Here is a 20,000-nt window from a genome sequence, read left to right as displayed (position 1 = left end):
AAACAATGTTGCAGTATCTTGATTTTTTTTTATTTGCATCTGCATCACTGGACTAATAGGGCTACTCAAATTTACTCTATATATATATATATATATATATATATATATATATATATATATATATATATAACAATAATAATAATAATAATAATAATAAGATAAACAATAAATAAATAAATGATTAATACCCTTCTCTCCCAAATAGACAGACCTGCTGGGGAGCCTCCTACAGACTCGGGTGCAGACAGGGAGGCTTGAGGGGATCCTTGGTTGCTTTTCTTCCCTGATTTCTTTTCTTTCATCCAGGGGAATTCTGTAGCCAAATGGCCAGGCTGGTGCACGGGCTGTTGGGCCAGGCCATGATCTACGCGTTTCTGGCTCTTGGTCCTGGGCTGGCTGCCGGATCCCGGATTCAGGCTTGGGATTGTTTGTTCAAAAGGAGGAGGAATTAATGTCGAGTCCTTGATTGATGAAGTTTGAAATGTCTCCAGGACAGCGGGGAAGGAGGTCAGACACTCTGCAAGCGAAGGCTGGCTGTTTATAAATCCGATCTCCCTCTCAAATTCAAAATTCATGGCTTCCCCTGGCCAGCCTAGGGGGGTGGTGGGAGAGCAAATATTGGGGTCCTAATAATCCAAAGGCCCTATTATTGTATATTGTTGATAAATCAGACGTAGGGGGGACCCTGCTGTATTAAAACTGGAGACTGGGGGCGACATACAGCCAATTCCTGGTCACGTGACTGAAACTGACCAATGGGACGTAAGGCCTGCTGGAAAGAGAGAGAGAGAGAGAGAGAGGGAGAAAAAAAATCGAGTGCATTATCACTGTGAATTAATTCCTCCAAATGTGTGTGGGTGAGGGGGGGGGGGGGTTGGGGGGGTTCCCAAAACTGCTGTATGTATTCTGCATCTATTATTTGGCAAAATATAGGTATCATGAAAGGGGGGAAGGTATGGAGGTGTTTACAGAAGAAGAAGGGCATCAGGAATGTAGCCAGCTGGATGGAGACAGAAAGAGAAGAGACATTGTTTCTCATCAGGTTTAGGATTAAAAAAAGAAAGAAAGAAAAAAATAAAATAAATAAAAAAACCTGCCAGCAGAGAAGAAGCTGTATACTGCAGTACAGACTGTGTGTGAAATATACAAGACAAAGTGAGAAACACTTAGTAAGTCTGAGAAGTAAATCCCAAGCAAGAGGCTGGAGAGCCCCAGATTCCTGAGCCAAGAGAAGGTGATCAATCTCCAGTATGAGGGCAGTGTCAGCCAAGAATTCCTCCTTTTCTTACCACGGACATGGGAAACATCCAGAAAACCCAAAGCAAAAAATCTCATCAGGAAACCGAGGCACAAACCCCAAGAAGGCTGAAAATCTGCAGGAAAAAAAAAAAAAAACTCTGAGGCTCCGAGCAGCTTGGTGACAAGGGGGATTTTTGGTCGTAGCATGGAAACTTTTGTTACTGAAAAATCTGTGTGGGTGGTGGGTGTAAGATCTGGAAGAATCCTGGGCAGGCTCAGTGTGGATGGAGTGGCCATAAAGAGGAGCACATAGCCACCACTCAGGGCCTTATCTCCCTTAACTTGTGGAAGGTTGTGGGACTTTTTCTTTTCTTTTTTTAAATAATTCCTAAATTATTTTCCTTTTTTTTTTTTATATATTCCAGAGTAGAGAATGGAAAACAGAAACCGGTGCATTCATTTCCACACTGAAGCCAGATCTGCTGCGTTTGTATCATAACAGGATCCAGAGGAAAATATTATGTGGTTTTGTTTTGTTTTTGTTTTTTTGTCTTTTTGTTTTTTGTTTTGGGGGAAGGGTGAAGGGTGTGCATGATGTGTCCTACAGGTATGTTCCATCTGGTGCTACACAGTAATGTAAGCTAAGAATATATATATATATATATATATATATATATATATATATATATATATATATATGTTGCAATTTCGTATACGTGTTTTATATAATGTTTTTGTTATACCTGTTTTATATGATGTGTTTTTTTATACGTGTTTTATATGATGTTTTTTACACGTGTTTTATATGATGGTTTTTTATAAGTGTTTTATATGATGTTTTTTACACGTGATTTATATGATGTTTTTTTTATACGTGTTTTATATGATGTGTTTTTTATACGTGTTTTATATAATGGTTTTTTTACGTGTTTTATATGATGTTTTTTTATACGTGTTTTATGTGATGTGTGTTTTATATGATGTTTTTTATACCTATTTTTTTATATGATGTTTGCATGCAAGGCGGAATATACACACACAGATTCATCTTTAAATATGAGAATGTGTTTTTTTCTACAGTTCCTTAAAATTGTAAATTTTCAATGTCAACTGTGTCTGATGTTTCCTTTCATGGATTCCACATTTCATAGTGTATGGGAGTATTGTGAAGGACTGGACACAATGCCTTTCATCTGTTCCCTCTCATCCTCAACGAATCGCCATTTTCCTTGCAGATAAACATGGCGTCCGTCCCATTGTACAGTCTGATCACAAGGAAGGAGTCGGTACGTTTTATTTTGGGATTCACTGATACATTCTAAACCGAGCTGGACTTTATGTTCTTCTATAACAGCCAGGAGCAAATAAGTGTAATTTAATGTACCGACTGCTGTGTGTCTGAACTGGTTGGGAATCACATCTGACACAAATGTAATGAGGATTGAAGCAAAAGGAGGCAAAATATATATATATATATCTGCTGCTGGGGGAAAGATCCATAGACTGTGCAACAATAGAGATTTGGGGGTGCAAACGAGACATTTTGTCTATACAGCTTTATACACCAGTATATACACAGTATATACACAGTCTATACACCAGTTTTGTTTTTTGTTGTTTTTATTTTTATTTTATTTTCCATTTGCACTGAATAGTTGTCTCAATGCCTGTTCTCTTCTACAGGCATCTGTCCATTTTTCAGTGTGAAGGTTTAACCCTATAGACCCCATATTTACACACTCCTGCTCGTATTAACCCCTCTGGTTCTCTTTCTCTACAGCTGGACTCCTCAGTATCGCTCATTCTCTCCTTTATACAATGTGATACAATTATTATTATTATTATTATTATTATTATTATTATGACCTATGTTTCTGTTCTGCAGTATTATCTTTTCGTTGCTATAGTTTATCCTCTGCATTGTTCCCACAGATCTCCAGACTATATAATGCATTCATTTCATCATATTTGAATGAATTAATGAATGAATGGTATGATCATGGTTACTATTATTCTTATTTTTCTACCACTAGGACAAGCAGGCACGACCAATTTATGAAACATACATACGATTAATATTTTACGTGTATCAGGGAAACAATCTTGAGAATAAAGAATAAATATCACTTATTCACTTTCTAATGTTTTTTTTTCTCATTATTTCATGCATCAGCAAATATATATATATATATATATATATATATATATATATATCTATATATATAAATAAATATATATATATATATATATATATAGATATATATATATTTATATATATATTGTTTTCAGAGTTTTATATATATATATATATATATTTTTTTTTTTTTCAGTTTTAACCCCCCCCCCCGAAAAACAAAGAAACCCACACCCACACACACAGAGTTGTATTCCAGTGTATTCTTTGTAATGAATTTCACCAGGAGACAGGGGCCTGTACTTTTTCATATACTTTCACTCAACATTCAACAAACAACCCAACCTGCGAGGATTCCACACAAGCAGCCTAATAATTAAGAGCAAATATTAACATTCCTACATCGAACTATATACAGAATCCACAACAGGGTGTCTGGTAACTGTCCCCAGTCTGTCCCAGGAATTGAACTATAACTGATACATGAAGCAGATTTTTATAACACAAAGTTTATTCCAGGATTATTATTTTTTTTTTTCTAACAGACATTTTTATTTATTTATTTTTTTTGCAAATAAAATGACCTACAAGGAACAAAGAGTTCTCCACCAGAGGGTTTGTGCAGCCTCCCTATTCATGGCTAGACAATAACAGCTGGACGAGTCTTCCCATGCCTCCAGTAGGAGTAGTTACATTACCCATTAGTACAAGAAAACAAACTAACATCTCTCTAAAATACTAGAATTAAATAGGCAATATTTTACAATGACAGGGAAAACACAACCTTTAGAACAAGAAAATACAAAAAGTACATTTTTTTTTTTCCCCCTTCTTAAATTTCATAAATACGTTAATAATATGCTGGATAAATAATACAAAAATGAGGAAAAAAAATAATTGTTTCAACGGATTCCATAAGCAGCATTAATAAATATTTGTACCGTAGAATCACCCAAATCTCCAGGATTGAATGAGCTGCTCCCACCCTTGTAAACTGGAAGTGCAAGTGAGATGTCCACACAGATAGCTGAGCAAACACTGAGCAGAATCCACAGACATCTCCTAGTATAGTATAGTATACTATATACCCTGTATTCACGATAAGACCAAAGTATTATTTATGGCCTTCAGGAAAAGGCCTACGATTATTGGAATTTTTTTTTATTTTTTTTTGGAACCCATTACAACAGAACTGACACAAAAAAAATCAATGATCTAGATCAGTGGTCTTCAACCTGCGCACCTCCAGATGTTGCAAAACCAGGGCTCAAGTCCTGCAGGAACTGAGTTCCTGCACTTTTTTTTCACAGTAGGAACACTGGGGGGGGAGGGGGGGGGGGGTATGTATGAAGGATTTTACCCTGTTTTTTTTTTTTTACTGTGATTTGTCTCAAATTTCCTTTTATGTCACTTTTTGCGACAAACAATTGCGTCAAATGGTTTAGAACAAAATCACTGATTTCACTTTGTTAGTCGTGATTTCAGTTACAATCATTCTTTGGTCTGGGATTCATTCATTGCGACTTTTCGATTTGGCGCAAGTTTAGGCGCAAATACCTTCATGTAGAAAATAGCTGCAACAATAGAATGCCCCAAAGTCAGATTTACTGCCTGGAATTCTGGGGTCTGCGCCTTTTGTAGGGCTACATTTGTGCCAAAATTACAAACTTGCCTACGACAATTGATAATTTTGGCGCAAATATGCTCCATTTGACGCAAAAAAAAAAACATACAGAAAATCACACATTGCTACACCATTATTGATACATGTCCCCCAATGTTCCCATTAGCAGGAGTTCTGCAGGACCAGCTTTTGAGTGGAAATCTTGGGTGAGTTCCTGCACTTTTTTTTTTCTCCTAGGACTTGACCCCTGTGCAAAACTACAACTCCCAGCATGCCCGGACAGCCTTCGGCTGTCCGGGCATGCTGGGAGTTGTAGTTTTGAAACATCTGGAGGTCCGCAGGTTGAAGACCACCGATCTAGATAGTACATTGTTCTTTTGATCTTAAGGCCTAGGTTCCTACACACTACAAAGCAATATTCCTCCTGTTACTTGAATGTACAGAACAATAAACATGTCATCAGCTATAAGTTGTGTTTTCTTTTACAAAACGTTCCAGGTAGCCTCTCCAAGCCTGTGGCTTGACCAGGTGGGTTTTATGATTTCTTTTTTGTTATGGGCTACTAGTGGGCTACTAGCAGGATGGAATAACAATTACCCAACATCTGAGCCAATGTTATTCCATATAACATACTACTAGTACAAGTAGTTCCCAACAAGCAAGAACACAGCCTTCAGAAGCACTTGTATTGATGAGATTGTGGTTAAATTACAGTGCATATTAGAACCCTGTAATATCCAGAATGTAAAAAAAAATTATAATAATATATATATAAAAAAAAAAACAAAAAAAAAAAAAAAAGAAAGACAGCAATAACAGATCAGCACAAATGCTTCTTGTTGATCCCTAGGCAGTGCCTTCTCTGAGCGCCCCCTACAGTCAAAAATATGTCATAATTCAATCACAAATGGGTCAGTTTTGGGGCTTCCTGGATCCTTCCCTGATGATGCGATGAGAGCTCTGTGTAAGTTGGGTGGGGTTCACAAGGTGCATGGTGCTGGTTGGTTGGCATGGAAGGGGTGCCACTATAGTCCATGTTAGTGGGCTGGTGTGCAAGGTGGTTAAGACCATACATAGAAGGGCCTTGTGCTGGCACAGAATCCACATAGTTCCCCCCAACATACACTGGGCTCCCCTGCATACTAGGAGAGACATAGTTGGCTCCATTTCCTTGTAAGCCATGGTGGTCATACTCTGTGTTTCCATACTTTTGTTGGGAAGGGCAACCTTTTGCTGGGGTCTGGTAGTAGGCATTTTGGTGGGGTTTGTTATTAAAGGGAGGTGGGGAAGGGGCCTCAAAATTTGCAGTCATTGAGTGCATGGATCCCAGGAAGCCTGCAGAGGATTGCATGCTCAGAGGTGGAGTGCTAGTTGGTGAGGGTCCTCCTGAGGATGATGACATCCCTTTTACCTTTTGGTCCTTCTTATACTTCATTCTGCGATTCTGGAACCAGATCTTGATTTGCCTCTCGCTGAGGTTCAGCAGATTGGCCATTTCCACCCTCCTGGGTCTGCACAGGTAGCGATTAAAGTGGAACTCCTTCTCCAGCTCCACAAGCTGCGCACTGGTGTAGGCCGTCCGCGCTCTCTTCGAAGCAGAGGAACCCGGGGGGCTCCTGTCACCACTGCAGCTCTCTGTCGCTTCAAATGAAATAAAAGATAATTACTACACTCAGAAATTGAAAGCATCATTCCATAATAAATTCTCTACACATGCTTTGCCCAGACCTGGCCTTTCCTACATTAGTCTGCTCTTCATAAGCCTGGCATTTATTAAGAGCTCTTCACCCCCCCCAAAGCTGCCCTGCTTTATGGAGATTTGATCAAGCTGTGTAGGCACTTGCATTATGACCTTAATCTACGATTGAAATATTTATTATTATTATTATGATTCCCTCACACAGAAAACAGCCTCAGGTACCGAGCATCACATTTTCCTGTCAGTGGTCTTTAACCTGCGGACCTCCAGATGTTGCAAAATTACAACTCCCAGCATCCTGGATGGGAAACACTGTCGTTTAGAACTGACTAAATGCACTTGCTGCCTTTATCTAGTATCTATAACAGTGGTCTCCAACCTGCGGACCTGCAGATGTTGCAAAACTACAACTCCCAGCATGCCCGGACAGCCTTCGGCTGTCCGGGCATGCTGGGAGTTGTAGTTTTGCAACATCTGCAGGTCCGCAGGTTGGAGACCACTGGACTGTATACCATGGACAGACAATAGGATTGTAGTGCACAATAAAACTTTATCTATCTAGTGTTTACATTTCTAAATAATAATGATTTGTAGATAAAGTTAAGATATTCAGGGAAATGGAAAAATAATACGTAATAGCCACAATAATAATAGGAATAATAATCATAATAAAAATACTATTATTATTATTATTATTTGTAGATAAAGTTAATATATTCAGGGAAATGGAAAAATAATACATAATAGCCACAATAATAATAGGAATAATATAAAAATACTGAACTGTGGACATATTTAAAAAAATAATAATAATAATCATAATAAAAATACTATTATTATTATTATTTGTAGATAAAGTCAATATATTCAGGGAAATAGGAAAATTTTACATAATAGCCACAATAATAATAGGAATAATCCTAAAAAAATATACTATTATGATTATTATTATTATTATTATTATTATTATTATTTGTAGATAAAGTCAATATATTCAGGGAAATAGAAAAATAATAGAAAATAGCCGCAATAATAATTTGTAGATAATGTCAATATATTCAGGGAAATAGAAAAATAATACATAATAGCCACAATAATAATAATAATAATAATAATAATTTGTAGATAAAGTCAATATATTAAGGGAAATAGAAAAATAATACATAATAGCCACAATAATAATAATAATAATTTATAGATAAAGTCAATATATTCAGGGAAATAGAAATTTAATACATAATAATAATAATTTTTAGATGAAGTTAATATATTCAGGGAAATAGAAAAATAATACATAATAGCCACAATAATAATAGTAATAATAATAATAATATTATTATTATTTTTATTTGTAGATAAAGTCAATATAGTCAGGGAAATAGAAAAATTATACATAGTCGCCACTATGATGATAATAATAATAATTAGTAATTAAAAACTCTTCTGGTATAGGGATAGTCACTGACTATGAAACCAAGAGTTAATTTTACTTAAAGCAGTGTTTCTCCACCCAGTGTGCCTTTAGCATGTCCGTGAATGCTGAGTTGTAGTTTTGCAACAGCTGGAGGCACACTGGTTGGAGAATCCCTAACAAAGGAAACTGCTGCACTAATCATAGTAATAATTAAAAAATAGTCATATTAAAACTCTTGTCTGGTATAAAGGTGGACACTGACTTACTATGATACCAAAAGTGTGTTACTTAAAGCAGTGGCTTCCAAGCAGTGTTCCTCCAGCTGTTCCAAAACTGCAACTCCCAGCATGCCTGGAAAGCCAATGGCATGCTGGGATTTATGGTTTTGCAACAGCACTAGGCACCCTGGTTGGGGGAACACTGACTACAGAGAATGATGTTGCATTTACAAATATCAGTGTTTACAGAGGTTCATAGAACTGGAAATTCTTGAAAAAAAGGATTCCAGTGTTCAGTAAATTTCAGTGATCATGAAAAAGGGGGGGGGGTGCTGGTGCAAGCATTTTTTTGAACTTTCTGTCACCAATCCCATTGAGGAACACTATAGTATACTGAAACAAAATGGCTGCTCCCAAACACCAATGGATGACATGGTAGTGCCTAGTAAACAGACAGGGCATGCTGACTCTATGTTTGTATGGTGGCTTTAGTACCTGTGACAGGGGGGCTGGATTTTTGCTTGGAGTTTTGCCTGGACTCCTTCATCCATGGGAAGATCTGTTTGCTGGTTGTATTGGAAGGGACCTGTGTTTTTACCGATGAGGACTTGGCTCCAGGCTGGACACTGCTGCTGCTGCTGGTGTTGCTGGGAGTTGTAGTGGCATTAGGTTGTGGGGACAGAGAAGAGGCCTGGTGGTGTTCAGGTGCCAGGTTGGGTCTCATGCAGCTTCCATTTATGTTTTTAGGTTTGGCCAATGGGCCATTGTGTCCCAGGGATTGCAAGGAACAAGATGAACGCTGGAAATCATTGTCGAGGTGGGATGTTGCAAAAGATTGCTGTGGCCCTTCATAACCCAGACCGGCTGCCTGGTACGAGTAGCCTCCAAAGAGAGTGGGGTTGTCATAGTAGGATGCTTTCTGCATCTCCTGGATCCCCAAAACGTGTTGTCACCTACTCGGAGGGTGTCCCCACCCTTACAGAATAACATTGGCACCCCGCAGTTACCTGGCACGGATATCCCTTGTGTTTGTTGAAGGCAACCTGGGAGAACAAAAACACAATGCAAACATTTATAATGTCTATCTGTTAGGGGAGGATTGCAAACCATTTCTCAGAAACATGACAATATTTATATCACGGCAATATTATGCAAATATTATAATTATTAGAATTATTTCTTGCGTGATTTAGATCAGTATTGGCACATTAGTAAAAAAATAAAAATATTTACAATCACAATTGACAAGTTTATTCAGGATATATATATATATATATATATATATAATGGCTTAAAACAGTGGTCTTCAAACTGTGGCCCTCCAGATGTTGGGAGTTGTAGTTTTTCAACAGCTGGAGGCAAGTTGCTTGGGAAACAAGGCTCTATGCAGCATTAGAATTGGAATTGTAGTTTTGCAACATCTGGAGGGCCACAGTTTGAAGACCACTGTTTTAAGCCATCCCAGATATATATATATATATATATATATATATATATATATATATATATATATATATCCTGAATAAACTTGTAAATTGTGTGATATTTTTTTTTACTACACTTTTACTACAATTCCAATTCCAATTCTGCATAGAGCCTTGTTTCCCAAGCAGGGTGCCTCCAGCTGTTGCAAAACTACAACTCCCAGCATGCCCAGACTATTTGTAGTGTAAGAATGTTAGTAGTTTGGAGAGGTTTAACCCTCCTTCCTGACAGTGGCATGTAGAATGACTGCTCTGCTCCATAGAGCCTTGTTTCCCAAGCAGGGTGCCTCCAGCTGTTGCAAAACTACAACTCCCAGCATGCCCAGACTATTTGTAATGTAAGAATGTAAGTAGTTTGGGGAGGTTTAACCCCCTTTCCTGGCAGTGGCAAGTAGAATGACCGCTCTGCTGCATAGAGCCTTCTTTCCCAAGCAGGGTGCCTCCAGCTGTTGCTAAACTACAACTCCCAGCATGCCCAGACAGCCGAAGGCTGTCGGAGCATGCTGGGAGTTGTAGTTTTGCAACAGCTGGAGGGCCACAGTTTGAAGACCGCTGGCTTTAAAAGATACTCCTCAATGACATGAAAGACAATATTTATATCTGCATCATCTTAAATTCCAAAGAGCAGCAAAAACCCATTGTTTCATTTAAAAAGAAACATGCACCAGAGCTGAAAAATAAACCTTCCACTCTACAACACTGAGGCTTACCTAGGAGATCCATTCTGAAATCATGCATAATAAACATTTAAAGTCTCCTTGTCTCTTTATCTTTTCGTTTTCAGTTTGGCAAATAAAACTCTTTAAACCAGAAAAACTGGCAATGCTGCCTGTGCCCGGAGCGTTCATCTATAGCAGAAGAATCCAGGATAATAGCTGCTGTCCTGAGCCCAGTGCTATGATGTATGAGGGTCAATCGAGCAGCCGGGAGACCTCAAACAGCTCCACAATTCCTTTTATTCCTTATTCCTTACCAGCACACAAAAAAAAAGAAAAAAAAAACACACACACACACAAAAAAAAAACACACACACATACACACACACAAAAACACTCTCTTTGTGCTCCAAATATTTTAGCTTGCATTCCCCATCTTGCAAGGTTTATTTGTAAATAATCTAGCCCAACAAACACTCCTGTAACCAAGACTAAACAATGAAGGTAACAACACATAATGTTTCCTTATAGCTAAAAAAAAACAAAAAAAACAAAAAAAAACACCACACAATAATGTATGTATAAGGCTTGAAAAATAATGGCATAACGAAATATCAAATGAATACAGTAACGTGTAAACAATTTATTTTATTTATATTATTTATTTATGTATCTATCTATATTTATTTATGTATCTATCTATATTTCTGTATTTATCTAGCCTCATGTTTTTGTTTCATTTGCAGACACTCAGCATTTACAGTGTGTCCCTGCTCTGTCACAGGAGGCCTAAATATTGTGACCACATGAATTGTTTTGTGTGAGATAATAAAATGTTTGGAATCACATCATAATGTCAGGAATACAGAGGGGTAGGTGGCTCTGTGGGTCTGGGCAGCTTCTTGCTCCTCATCTCTCCACACGTCACAAATGTCGCTCATTTATCTTTGTCGGAATCCTTAATTATTTACTCCAAGGAATTGGTAAAGAAAAACTCTCTACCTGAATAATAAATATTAAATGCTATGCTGTTCCAATTAGCTGACACTGCCCCCATCTTCTCAGGCACTTAGAAAACGATTGTTGGTGTTGTTTTTTTTTTTTTTTTTCCTTGTTTATTTTTTTAGTATAAAACGTGAGCTTTAAACCGGCATTCTAATTTTGTTGCACTTGTAATAAATAACAAGTAAATAAATAAATACATAAAATAAAAAAAATAGGTGATAAACTAAAATGCTTGAAATACATATATATATATTGCGCACAAACACACGCACACACATACATAAAAAATAAAAAAAAGCCATCTTTGTTAAATTCGCCCTTCTAAAGATGGCAAGGATAAAAAAAATAAGTTAAATTACATTAAAATAAAAGTAACTACCATGAGAAATAAAAAAAAATAAAAAAGGTGAGAATATTTCGTGGGTGACAAAGCATAAGACAATAGGCGCACCTTGATGGGGGGGATGTCTGGCCACAAGTCTCTATGACAGAAATATAGCTCCTGTATTTGCTACATGGAATTTCGATAATTCACATAAACAGATTGCAGTAAATAGATGTTTAATGAGAAGCTAAGAAATGGGGGAAAGTGTGTGAGCGGAGGGGAGAGCTAAAGGCAGCTGTGAACTCTTCTTGAACCGAGATTGCAGTCATATGGTCATAAATCACTGGGACACAGACTCCGCCATTCACTGATAGACTATTTGGGTCCAGCTTACCTTAGCAGACTCTGAAGAGCAAAGCACTAGCAGACATCATATATATCCACTTCCAGAGCAATCAATAGGCAGCGGGTCCTCCCTGGCAGCCTGGTGAGAAGCATGAGGACACGGGCAGGGGAGAGGCTCCTGGAGAAGGCAGAGCTGGGAGAAGATCCTGCTAATCTCAGGGCTTTCAATGGACAAGCTGGAGCTTCAAGGCTGCCCTATACACCGCCCTACTCTGCCTGATAACAATGGCCTCAGCTCCTTTCCAGCCGCAAGAAATCCCGCATCCGCAGCCAATATCTTCCAATGTGCCAGCAATAAGGCGACCAGATAATTACACCCAAAAAAAAATCACCATTTGCTTTTTTTTTTACACCACAAGTGTCATCGGCTGCTAATGCTCCGAACACAGCGTCACCGCCGGGGATTATGCTAATTACAGACGTGGACAGAGGCCTAGTCTTGGAGGAAGCTCCAGCTTTCCTCTTCTCCTGATCACTTAAGGTGCCAGTCTATGCTAATGGACCACTTGAACTCACCTATGCTACATTTTGGCTTCCTTTCTTTTTTTTTTTTTTTTTCTCCTTCCTTCCATCCAGGGCTTCTAGTTGTTTTCACAGCCATTGCAGTTTAACCCACTGGGGGGGGGGGGGGGGGCATGGGATGCATGAATCAGCAACGCTTGCCGAATGCATGTGGCAAGGCAGGGGTTAATAAACAGTGTTCTCCCCTCCCGAGAGGTATATTATATAAATAAGTTCATGATGCACATTAACCTGGGCTCAAGTCCTGCAGGAACGCGTTTGGAACTGAGTTCCTGCACTTTTTCCAAAGCAGGAACACCGTTCCCATTCGTTGGAGTTCTGCTGGATCAGCCCTTGAGTGAAAATCTTGGGTGAGTTCCTGCACTTTTTTTTTATTTTTATTTTTTTCGCCCAGGATTTGACCACTGACATTAACGCTATGGCACGTCCATCTAGGACAGTGTTTTACAACCAGGGGGTCTCCAGCTGTTGTAAAACTACAACTCCCAGCATACTCTGAAGACGGTAATAAAGTGCATAATACTATTTGTAATGTAAGTAGCTTGGGGAGGTTTAACCCCCTTCCTGCCAGTGGCATGTAGAATGACTGCTCTGCTGCATAGAGCATTGTTTCCCAAGCAGGGTGCCTCCAGCTGTTGCAAAACTACAACTCCCAGCATACCCTGAAGACGGTAATAAATGGCATAATACTATTTGTAATGTAAGTAGCCTGGGGAGGTTTAACCCCCTTCCTGCCAGTGGCATGTAGAATGACTGCTCTGCTGCATAGAGCCTTGTTTCCCAAGCAGGGTGCCTCCAGCTGTTGCAAAACTACAACTCCCAGCATACCCTGAAGACGGTAATAAATGGCATAATACTATTTGTAATGTAAGTAGCTTGGAGAGATTTAACCCCCTTTCTGCCAGTGGCATGTAGAATGACTGCTCTGCTGCATAGAGCCTTGTTTCCCAAGCAGGGTGCCTCCAGCTGTTGCAAAACTACAACTCCCATTCATGCCCAGACAGCCGAAGGCTGTCTGGGCATGCTGGGAGTTGTAGTTTGGCAACAGCTGGAGGCACCCTGCTTGGGAAACACTGATCTAGGATAAAACATACTTAGGATACATTTCCTTAGCTCCTGAGTTTTGCTGGCCTAGTGAAGGGGTTGTCCGAAATATACAAGTCACACTCCCCTAGATACACACATTTAGAGAAATTTAAGAATTCCTTGTAATTGTAGTGAGTGCAGTGATTCCTGGATAGCGCTCCCTGGAGTCCTACCCTTTCATTACCACATGACAGTGAGAAACTCTGGATGACAGAGAGTTAAAGCAGTGGATATGTGGAGATGCCAATATGGCAGGAGAGGTGTGTGCACCACCTGGCACAGCTCAGCAGGGGCCCTTGCTTGTTTTCCTGCTGGGCTAGATGACTGAAAGCACCAGGATTTACACTGACAAACAAAAGTACTTGCTACAAAATCTCTTTGATTTAAATAAATGGGTGCATGGAATTTACATCAGTTTACAAGCAAATTACAGTTCTTGGCACAAGGAATCCATATACTTTTAAGCAGGGCTCAAATACTGCAGGAACGCATGGGAATGGAGTTCCTGCACTTTTCCAGAGTAGGAACACTGTTTCCATTAGTCCTGCAGGACAAGAGTCCTTAAGGGAGGTGAGTGTGAGTCCCCACACACACCAACCACCGCCCCCCCCCCCCCCCCAAAAAAAAAAAAAAATGTGACCCCTCCTTTTACGTCAAAAATACATAGGTGGAGATAGATAGATAGATTGATAGTTATTGGATGGATGGATACATTAGATAGATAGATAGATAGATAGATAGATAGATAGATAGATAGATGGATGGATGGATGGATAGATAGATATATACAGATATGAGATAGATAGTTATTGGATGGATGGATACATTAGATAGATAGATAGTACAAAGATGGAAGGAAAGAAAGAAGGAGATAAATGGAATACTTGATAAAGGTTATCTAGCCAAATGTTGCACCTTGTAGTACTATATAGTGGAATAAAAGATATGCAGTTCTTTTAAAAGTATCTGGATTCCTGTCTCTGCTGTGATTCTACTTTCCTGTTATTCTGTGGATATCTGGTCTGGCAACCCAATGAATCACCTGCAGAGAGAAAGGTGTCCATGATGGGTTCCTCTACTGGATTTATTAGATATAGATAGATAGATAGATAGATAGATTATGAGATAGATAGAGTGATAGATAGATAGATTGATAGATATAGATAGATAGATAGATAGATAGATAGATAGATAGATATGGGATAGATAGATAGATAGATAGATAGATAGATAAATAGATAGATAGATAGATAGATAGATAGAGTATAAGATAGATAGATGGATAGATAGACAGACAGACAGAGAGAGAGAGAGATAGATAGATAGATAGATAGATAGATAGATAGATATGGGATAGATAGATATGAGATAGATAGATATGAGATAGATAGATAGATAGATAGATAGATATGGGATAGATAGATAGATATGAGATAGATAGATATGAGATAGATAGATAGACAGACAGACAGACAGGCAGACAGACAGACAGACAGATAGATAGATAGATAGATAGATAGAATATAGATAGATAATTCCAAGAAAAGCAGCACAAACAATTGTAGAAAAATAAAAATAATGGTGCAGGCAAGTTGTGAGCCTAGGTGAAGGGCTCAAAATCCAATATACAAAGACACTTGCAGCACCCAAAAAGTCCATTCAAAGTGAGTTTAATCCATGGTCCAGTGTTACAAAGAAAGGGCAACGTTTCTGCAGCCTCTCACCAGGCTTGAAAATGGCAGCAAGAGGCTGAAGAAATGTTGCCCTTTCTTTGTAACACTGGATCATGGATTAAACTCACTTTGAATGGACTTTTTGGGTGCTGCAAGTGTCTTTATATATTAGATAGATAAATAGATAGACAGAAATGAAATAGATAGATATGAGATAGATAGATATAAGATGGAGAGATAAATAAATATATAAATAGATAGATAGATAGATAGATAGATAGATAGATACACATGGGATAGATAGATAGATAGATAGATGATAACATACCCAGTGGCAGTGTGTTTCTTCTGTATATTTCATATGTACTGCACACAGGCACTGCTCATGCACCATACAGCCTAGATTTCCATGCAGTCCAAAACCATTTTCATTAAATCTTAAACTGCACAGTTTATATGAGCCTATAAAGCTTACACCACTGTAAATCAGAGATATATTATTGAAGTATGGCTTCTAGACAGGACAGGAATGTAGGCCATGCACTGGTGGGATTCCACATATTCCAAGCATGGATTGTAGATGTATCATCCTGAGCTAACATTTTCAGACATCACAAAAACATATTCATATACTGTGGATCAGCACAATAAAGAGTGGAGGTGCAACCCACAGCAACCATGGGTCTCCTGTGTTGTATATAGGTGTTCAGTATAACATCTATCTATACACTATCCTCACATATCTTATAGTAGTAATTTACAGCAAACAATATACATTAACAATATGTGATATATCCATAGTCATTGGTGTAACATGGCAACATCTATGTACACAATGAACTATAGAGCATCACATGTTATTATGAACAAAGCAACCAAAGTCCCATAATCCTCTATAAAAGCATATAAAAGCCCATATACATATTATAAAATAAATTAAATAAAGCAGTTGTAAAACTGTGGATTGGCCATGCTTATAATCCAGTCCTCACATCAGTAGTCACTGACACCTCATATTGAGTATTATACCTCATAAGTAAAAAGTTTTTGATACTTGACTGGGCTGTTCCTATATTAATTGTCAGGTGAAACTAACCATTATTGGCAAATAATTTGGTATATGGAATATTGAGTGAGGCTATCCTGGGTCAAAGTGGCCTATCATAAAGGCTTAGTGAGGCCTTAAAGGGGTATTCCAGGCCAAAACTTTTATATATATATATATATATATATATATATATATATATATATATATATATCAACTGGCTCCGGAAAGCTAAACAGATTTGTAAATTACTTCTATTAAAAAATCTTAATCCTTCCAATAGTTATTAGCTTCTGAAGTTGAGTTGCTGTTTTCTGTCTAACTGCTTTCTGATGACTCACGTCCCGGGAGCTGTGCAGTTCCTATGGGGATATTTTCCCATCATGCACAGCTCCCGGGATGTGACATCATCATTGAGCAGTTAGACAGAAAACTTCAGAAGCTAATAACTATTGGAAGGATTAAGATTTTTTAATAGAAGTAATTTACAAATCTGTTTAACTTTCCGGAGCCAGTTGATATATATATATATATATATATATATATAAAAAAAAAAAAGTTTTTGCCTAGAATACCCCTTTAAATGTATTTATTTGTTAGCTCTCCCAATATTTTCCAGTTGACACTCCCAGATTATCTATAGATTTCCCTCATTTGATTTACATTCCATGTATTGTGAATATGCAGAAAAAAAATCCAAAACACATTAATATCATAATAAGTAAAAAAATTAATTAAAAAAACTTACCAGATTAAAAGTCCTGTCCAATAGATATGAAACTTCAACAATAAGGGACAAGAGAAGCTGCCTGTAGAATCAGAGACATACAGTCATTTAGGGACCCCAACAACCCCATTGAGTAGTGTATTTGTAAATACTGTACATACATTTGCATATAAGGCCTATGTAGCATACAGACAAATAATAGCACCTGCCCTTAATAATACTGACATTTTTGTGAATCTCCAGTTCTGAAACACATTTATTAATGTTGGTGTAAGGTAGAATAGATTTTACCCCTGTTTGCTTGGTGTATTGTTTGCACAGTTGATCAAAATTTACCAAAAAGGTGCACAGGACTTGATACATTTTGCACAATTATAGAAACCAGTGAGCTGCAGAACTAGCTTTGTGCTCTAGCATAGACACTTTTGTACGTGTCCTATTAGGTGGTGCAGGTTTGCGCCAAAAAAGTAGGCTTTGCGCATAAAAAAAAGAACGCTTCTAAATTTAATTTGCGCAAATAATAAATACAGCTCCACTGCAAAAAAAGTGGGGTACAGTGCACCAAATAGTAGACAACTTTGAAAGATGTTCTACAGAAAATTGCGCAAAAAAAAAAAAAATTGCGCAAAAAAATGCAATTGCCAAAATTTGCAGGGACATATAGAACATTGAAGTGGTGTAAAGCGGTGGTCTTCAAACTGTGGCCCTCCAGATGTTGCAAAACTACAATTCCCAGCATGCATAGATAGATAGGAGATAGATAGATATGAGATAGATATGAGATAGATAGATATGAGATAGATAGATAGATAGATAGATAGATATGAGATAGATATGAGATAGATATGAGATAGATAGATGTGAGATAGATAGATAGATATGAAATAGATAGATATGAGATAGATATGAGAAAGATATGAGATAGATATGAGGTAGATAGATAGATAGATAGATATGAAATAGATAGATAAATGATAGATAGATAGATATGAGATAGATAGATATGAGATAGATATGAGACAGATAGATAGATAGATAGATATGAGATAGATATGAGATAGATAGATATGAGATAGATATATAGATATGAGATAGATAATAGGTCAGTATTTCCCAACCAGGGTGCCCCCAGCTGTTGCAAAACGGGCATGCTGGGAGTTGTAGTTTTGCAACAGCTGGAGGGCCACAGTTTGAAGACCGCTGGTGTAAAGCCAATGATAAATGCCCCCCCCCCCCTCCTTAGTATTAAATGCTTTCTAATAGGCCCCTATTCTAGCTATAAATCTAGCTGGGCATAAGAAAGCAAGAAGTGGGGCCTACCATTCTATACACATAATTAGCCTTATAATATTCTGATTATAGGTAGGTGCTGGTGTATATATATTCATTGTGGCAGGCACTGACTGCTGTGATATATACCACATCTCATGTATAATGCTTCTTCAGCCTGTGAGTTACTGGTCTTTAAATATTATTAGCGCACATTTATACCGTGTGTAAAACCACAAATCACTGTGACCCCCGCACAGTAAAGCCTGGGCTGGTGCTATATATTCTCCATTACACGTGGCCCTGGCATTAGGCTCCAGAACGCATCACTGCCAGTTCATTATTCATTTCCCCGCTAGACTGAAGGAAAAAGTTATTATTAAGAATAAACTGGATCATTTCCGAGCCTGGGAGGAGGCTGCACAATTGTATTAGATCGATACTGAAGCTTATCATCCATGTATACAGGAGGAACACTAGATCTGTGTTTCCCAACTAGGGGGCCTCCAGCTGTTGCAAAATTAAATTACTACTCCTAGCATGCCTGGACAGAAAAATCTGGATCATTTCCGAGCCTGGGAGGAGGCTGCACAATTGTAAGATCGATACTGAAGCTTATCATCCATGTATACAGGAGGAACACTTAGATCAGTGTTTCCCAACTAGGGTGCCTCCAGCTGTTGCAAAATTAAATTACTACTACCATCATGCCTGGATAGCCAAAATTGGATGATTTACGAGCCTGGGAGGAGGCTGCACAATTGTAGGATGGATACCTAAGGAGGAACACTTAGATCAGTGTTTCCAAACCAGGGTGCCTCCAGCTGTTGCAAATCTACAACTCCCAGTATGCCTGGACAGCCAAAACTGGATTATTTTCGAGCCTGGGAGGAGGCTGTACAATTGTAGGATGGATACCGAAGGAGGAACACTTAGATCAGTGTTTCCCAACCAGGGTGCCTCCAGCTGTTGCAAAAATACAACTCCCAGCATGCCTGGACAGCCAAAACTGTATCATTTCCGAGCTTGGGAGAAGGCTTCACAATTGTATTAGATCGATACCGAAGCTTAGCATCCATATATACTGGAGGAACACTTAGATCAGTGTTTCCCAACCAGGATGCCCCCAGCTGTTGCAAAACTACAACTCTCAGCATGCTTGGACAGCCAAAACTAGATTATTTCCAAGTCTGGGAGGAGGCTGCACAATTGTATTAGATCGATACCGAAGCTTATCATCCATGTATACAGGAGGAACCCTTAGATAAGTGTTTCCCAACCAGGGTGCCTCCAGCTGTTGCAAAACTACAACTCCCAGAAAGCCCGAACAGCCAAAACTGGATCATTTCCGAGCCTGGAAAGAGGCTGCACAATTGTAGGATCGATACTGAAGGAGGAACACTTAGATCGGTGTTCCCCAACCAGGGTGCCTCCAGCTGTTGCAAAACTACAACTCCCAGCATGCCCGGACAGCC

The 20,000-nt window shown here is 38.5% G+C and overlaps 2 protein-coding genes across 4 annotated transcripts in view; both read right to left on the bottom strand.

The window, feature by feature from the left end:
* Positions 1-1,861, bottom strand: part of HOXB2 (homeobox B2) — a 4,040-nt gene extending 2,179 nt beyond the window's left edge. Inside the window, exons 1-2 of the mRNA XM_056547805.1 lie at positions 1,290-1,861; positions 212-772 (exon numbers count right to left, since the gene is read on the bottom strand). Of these exons, the coding sequence (XP_056403780.1) occupies positions 212-575 (364 nt within the window). The 5' untranslated portion in view covers positions 576-772; positions 1,290-1,861. The remainder of the gene's footprint in view (positions 1-211; positions 773-1,289) is intronic.
* Positions 1,862-5,801: 3,940 nt separating this feature from the next.
* Positions 5,802-20,000, bottom strand: part of HOXB3 (homeobox B3) — a 68,309-nt gene continuing 54,110 nt past the window's right edge. For 2 of the 3 annotated variants that reach the window (XM_056549099.1, XM_056549101.1), the window contains 3 exons: positions 17,278-17,338; positions 8,824-9,371; positions 5,802-6,638 (listed from right to left, as the gene is read on the bottom strand). In XM_056549099.1, the coding sequence (XP_056405074.1) occupies positions 5,899-6,638; positions 8,824-9,253 (1,170 nt within the window). In that variant the 5' untranslated portion in view covers positions 9,254-9,371; positions 17,278-17,338 and the 3' untranslated portion in view covers positions 5,802-5,898. Of the gene's footprint in view, positions 6,639-8,823; positions 9,372-12,192; positions 12,513-17,277; positions 17,339-20,000 lie in introns of those variants that run through there. The other variant, XM_056549100.1, reaches the window with a different exon arrangement.

The sequence above is a fragment of the Hyla sarda genome, chromosome 12, assembly GCF_029499605.1.
Source record: "Hyla sarda isolate aHylSar1 chromosome 12, aHylSar1.hap1, whole genome shotgun sequence".
Classification (NCBI taxonomy): Eukaryota; Metazoa; Chordata; class Amphibia; order Anura; family Hylidae; genus Hyla; species Hyla sarda.
The sequence above is the reverse complement of the archived record's forward strand: the minus strand, read 5'-3'. Positions and strand labels throughout refer to the sequence as shown.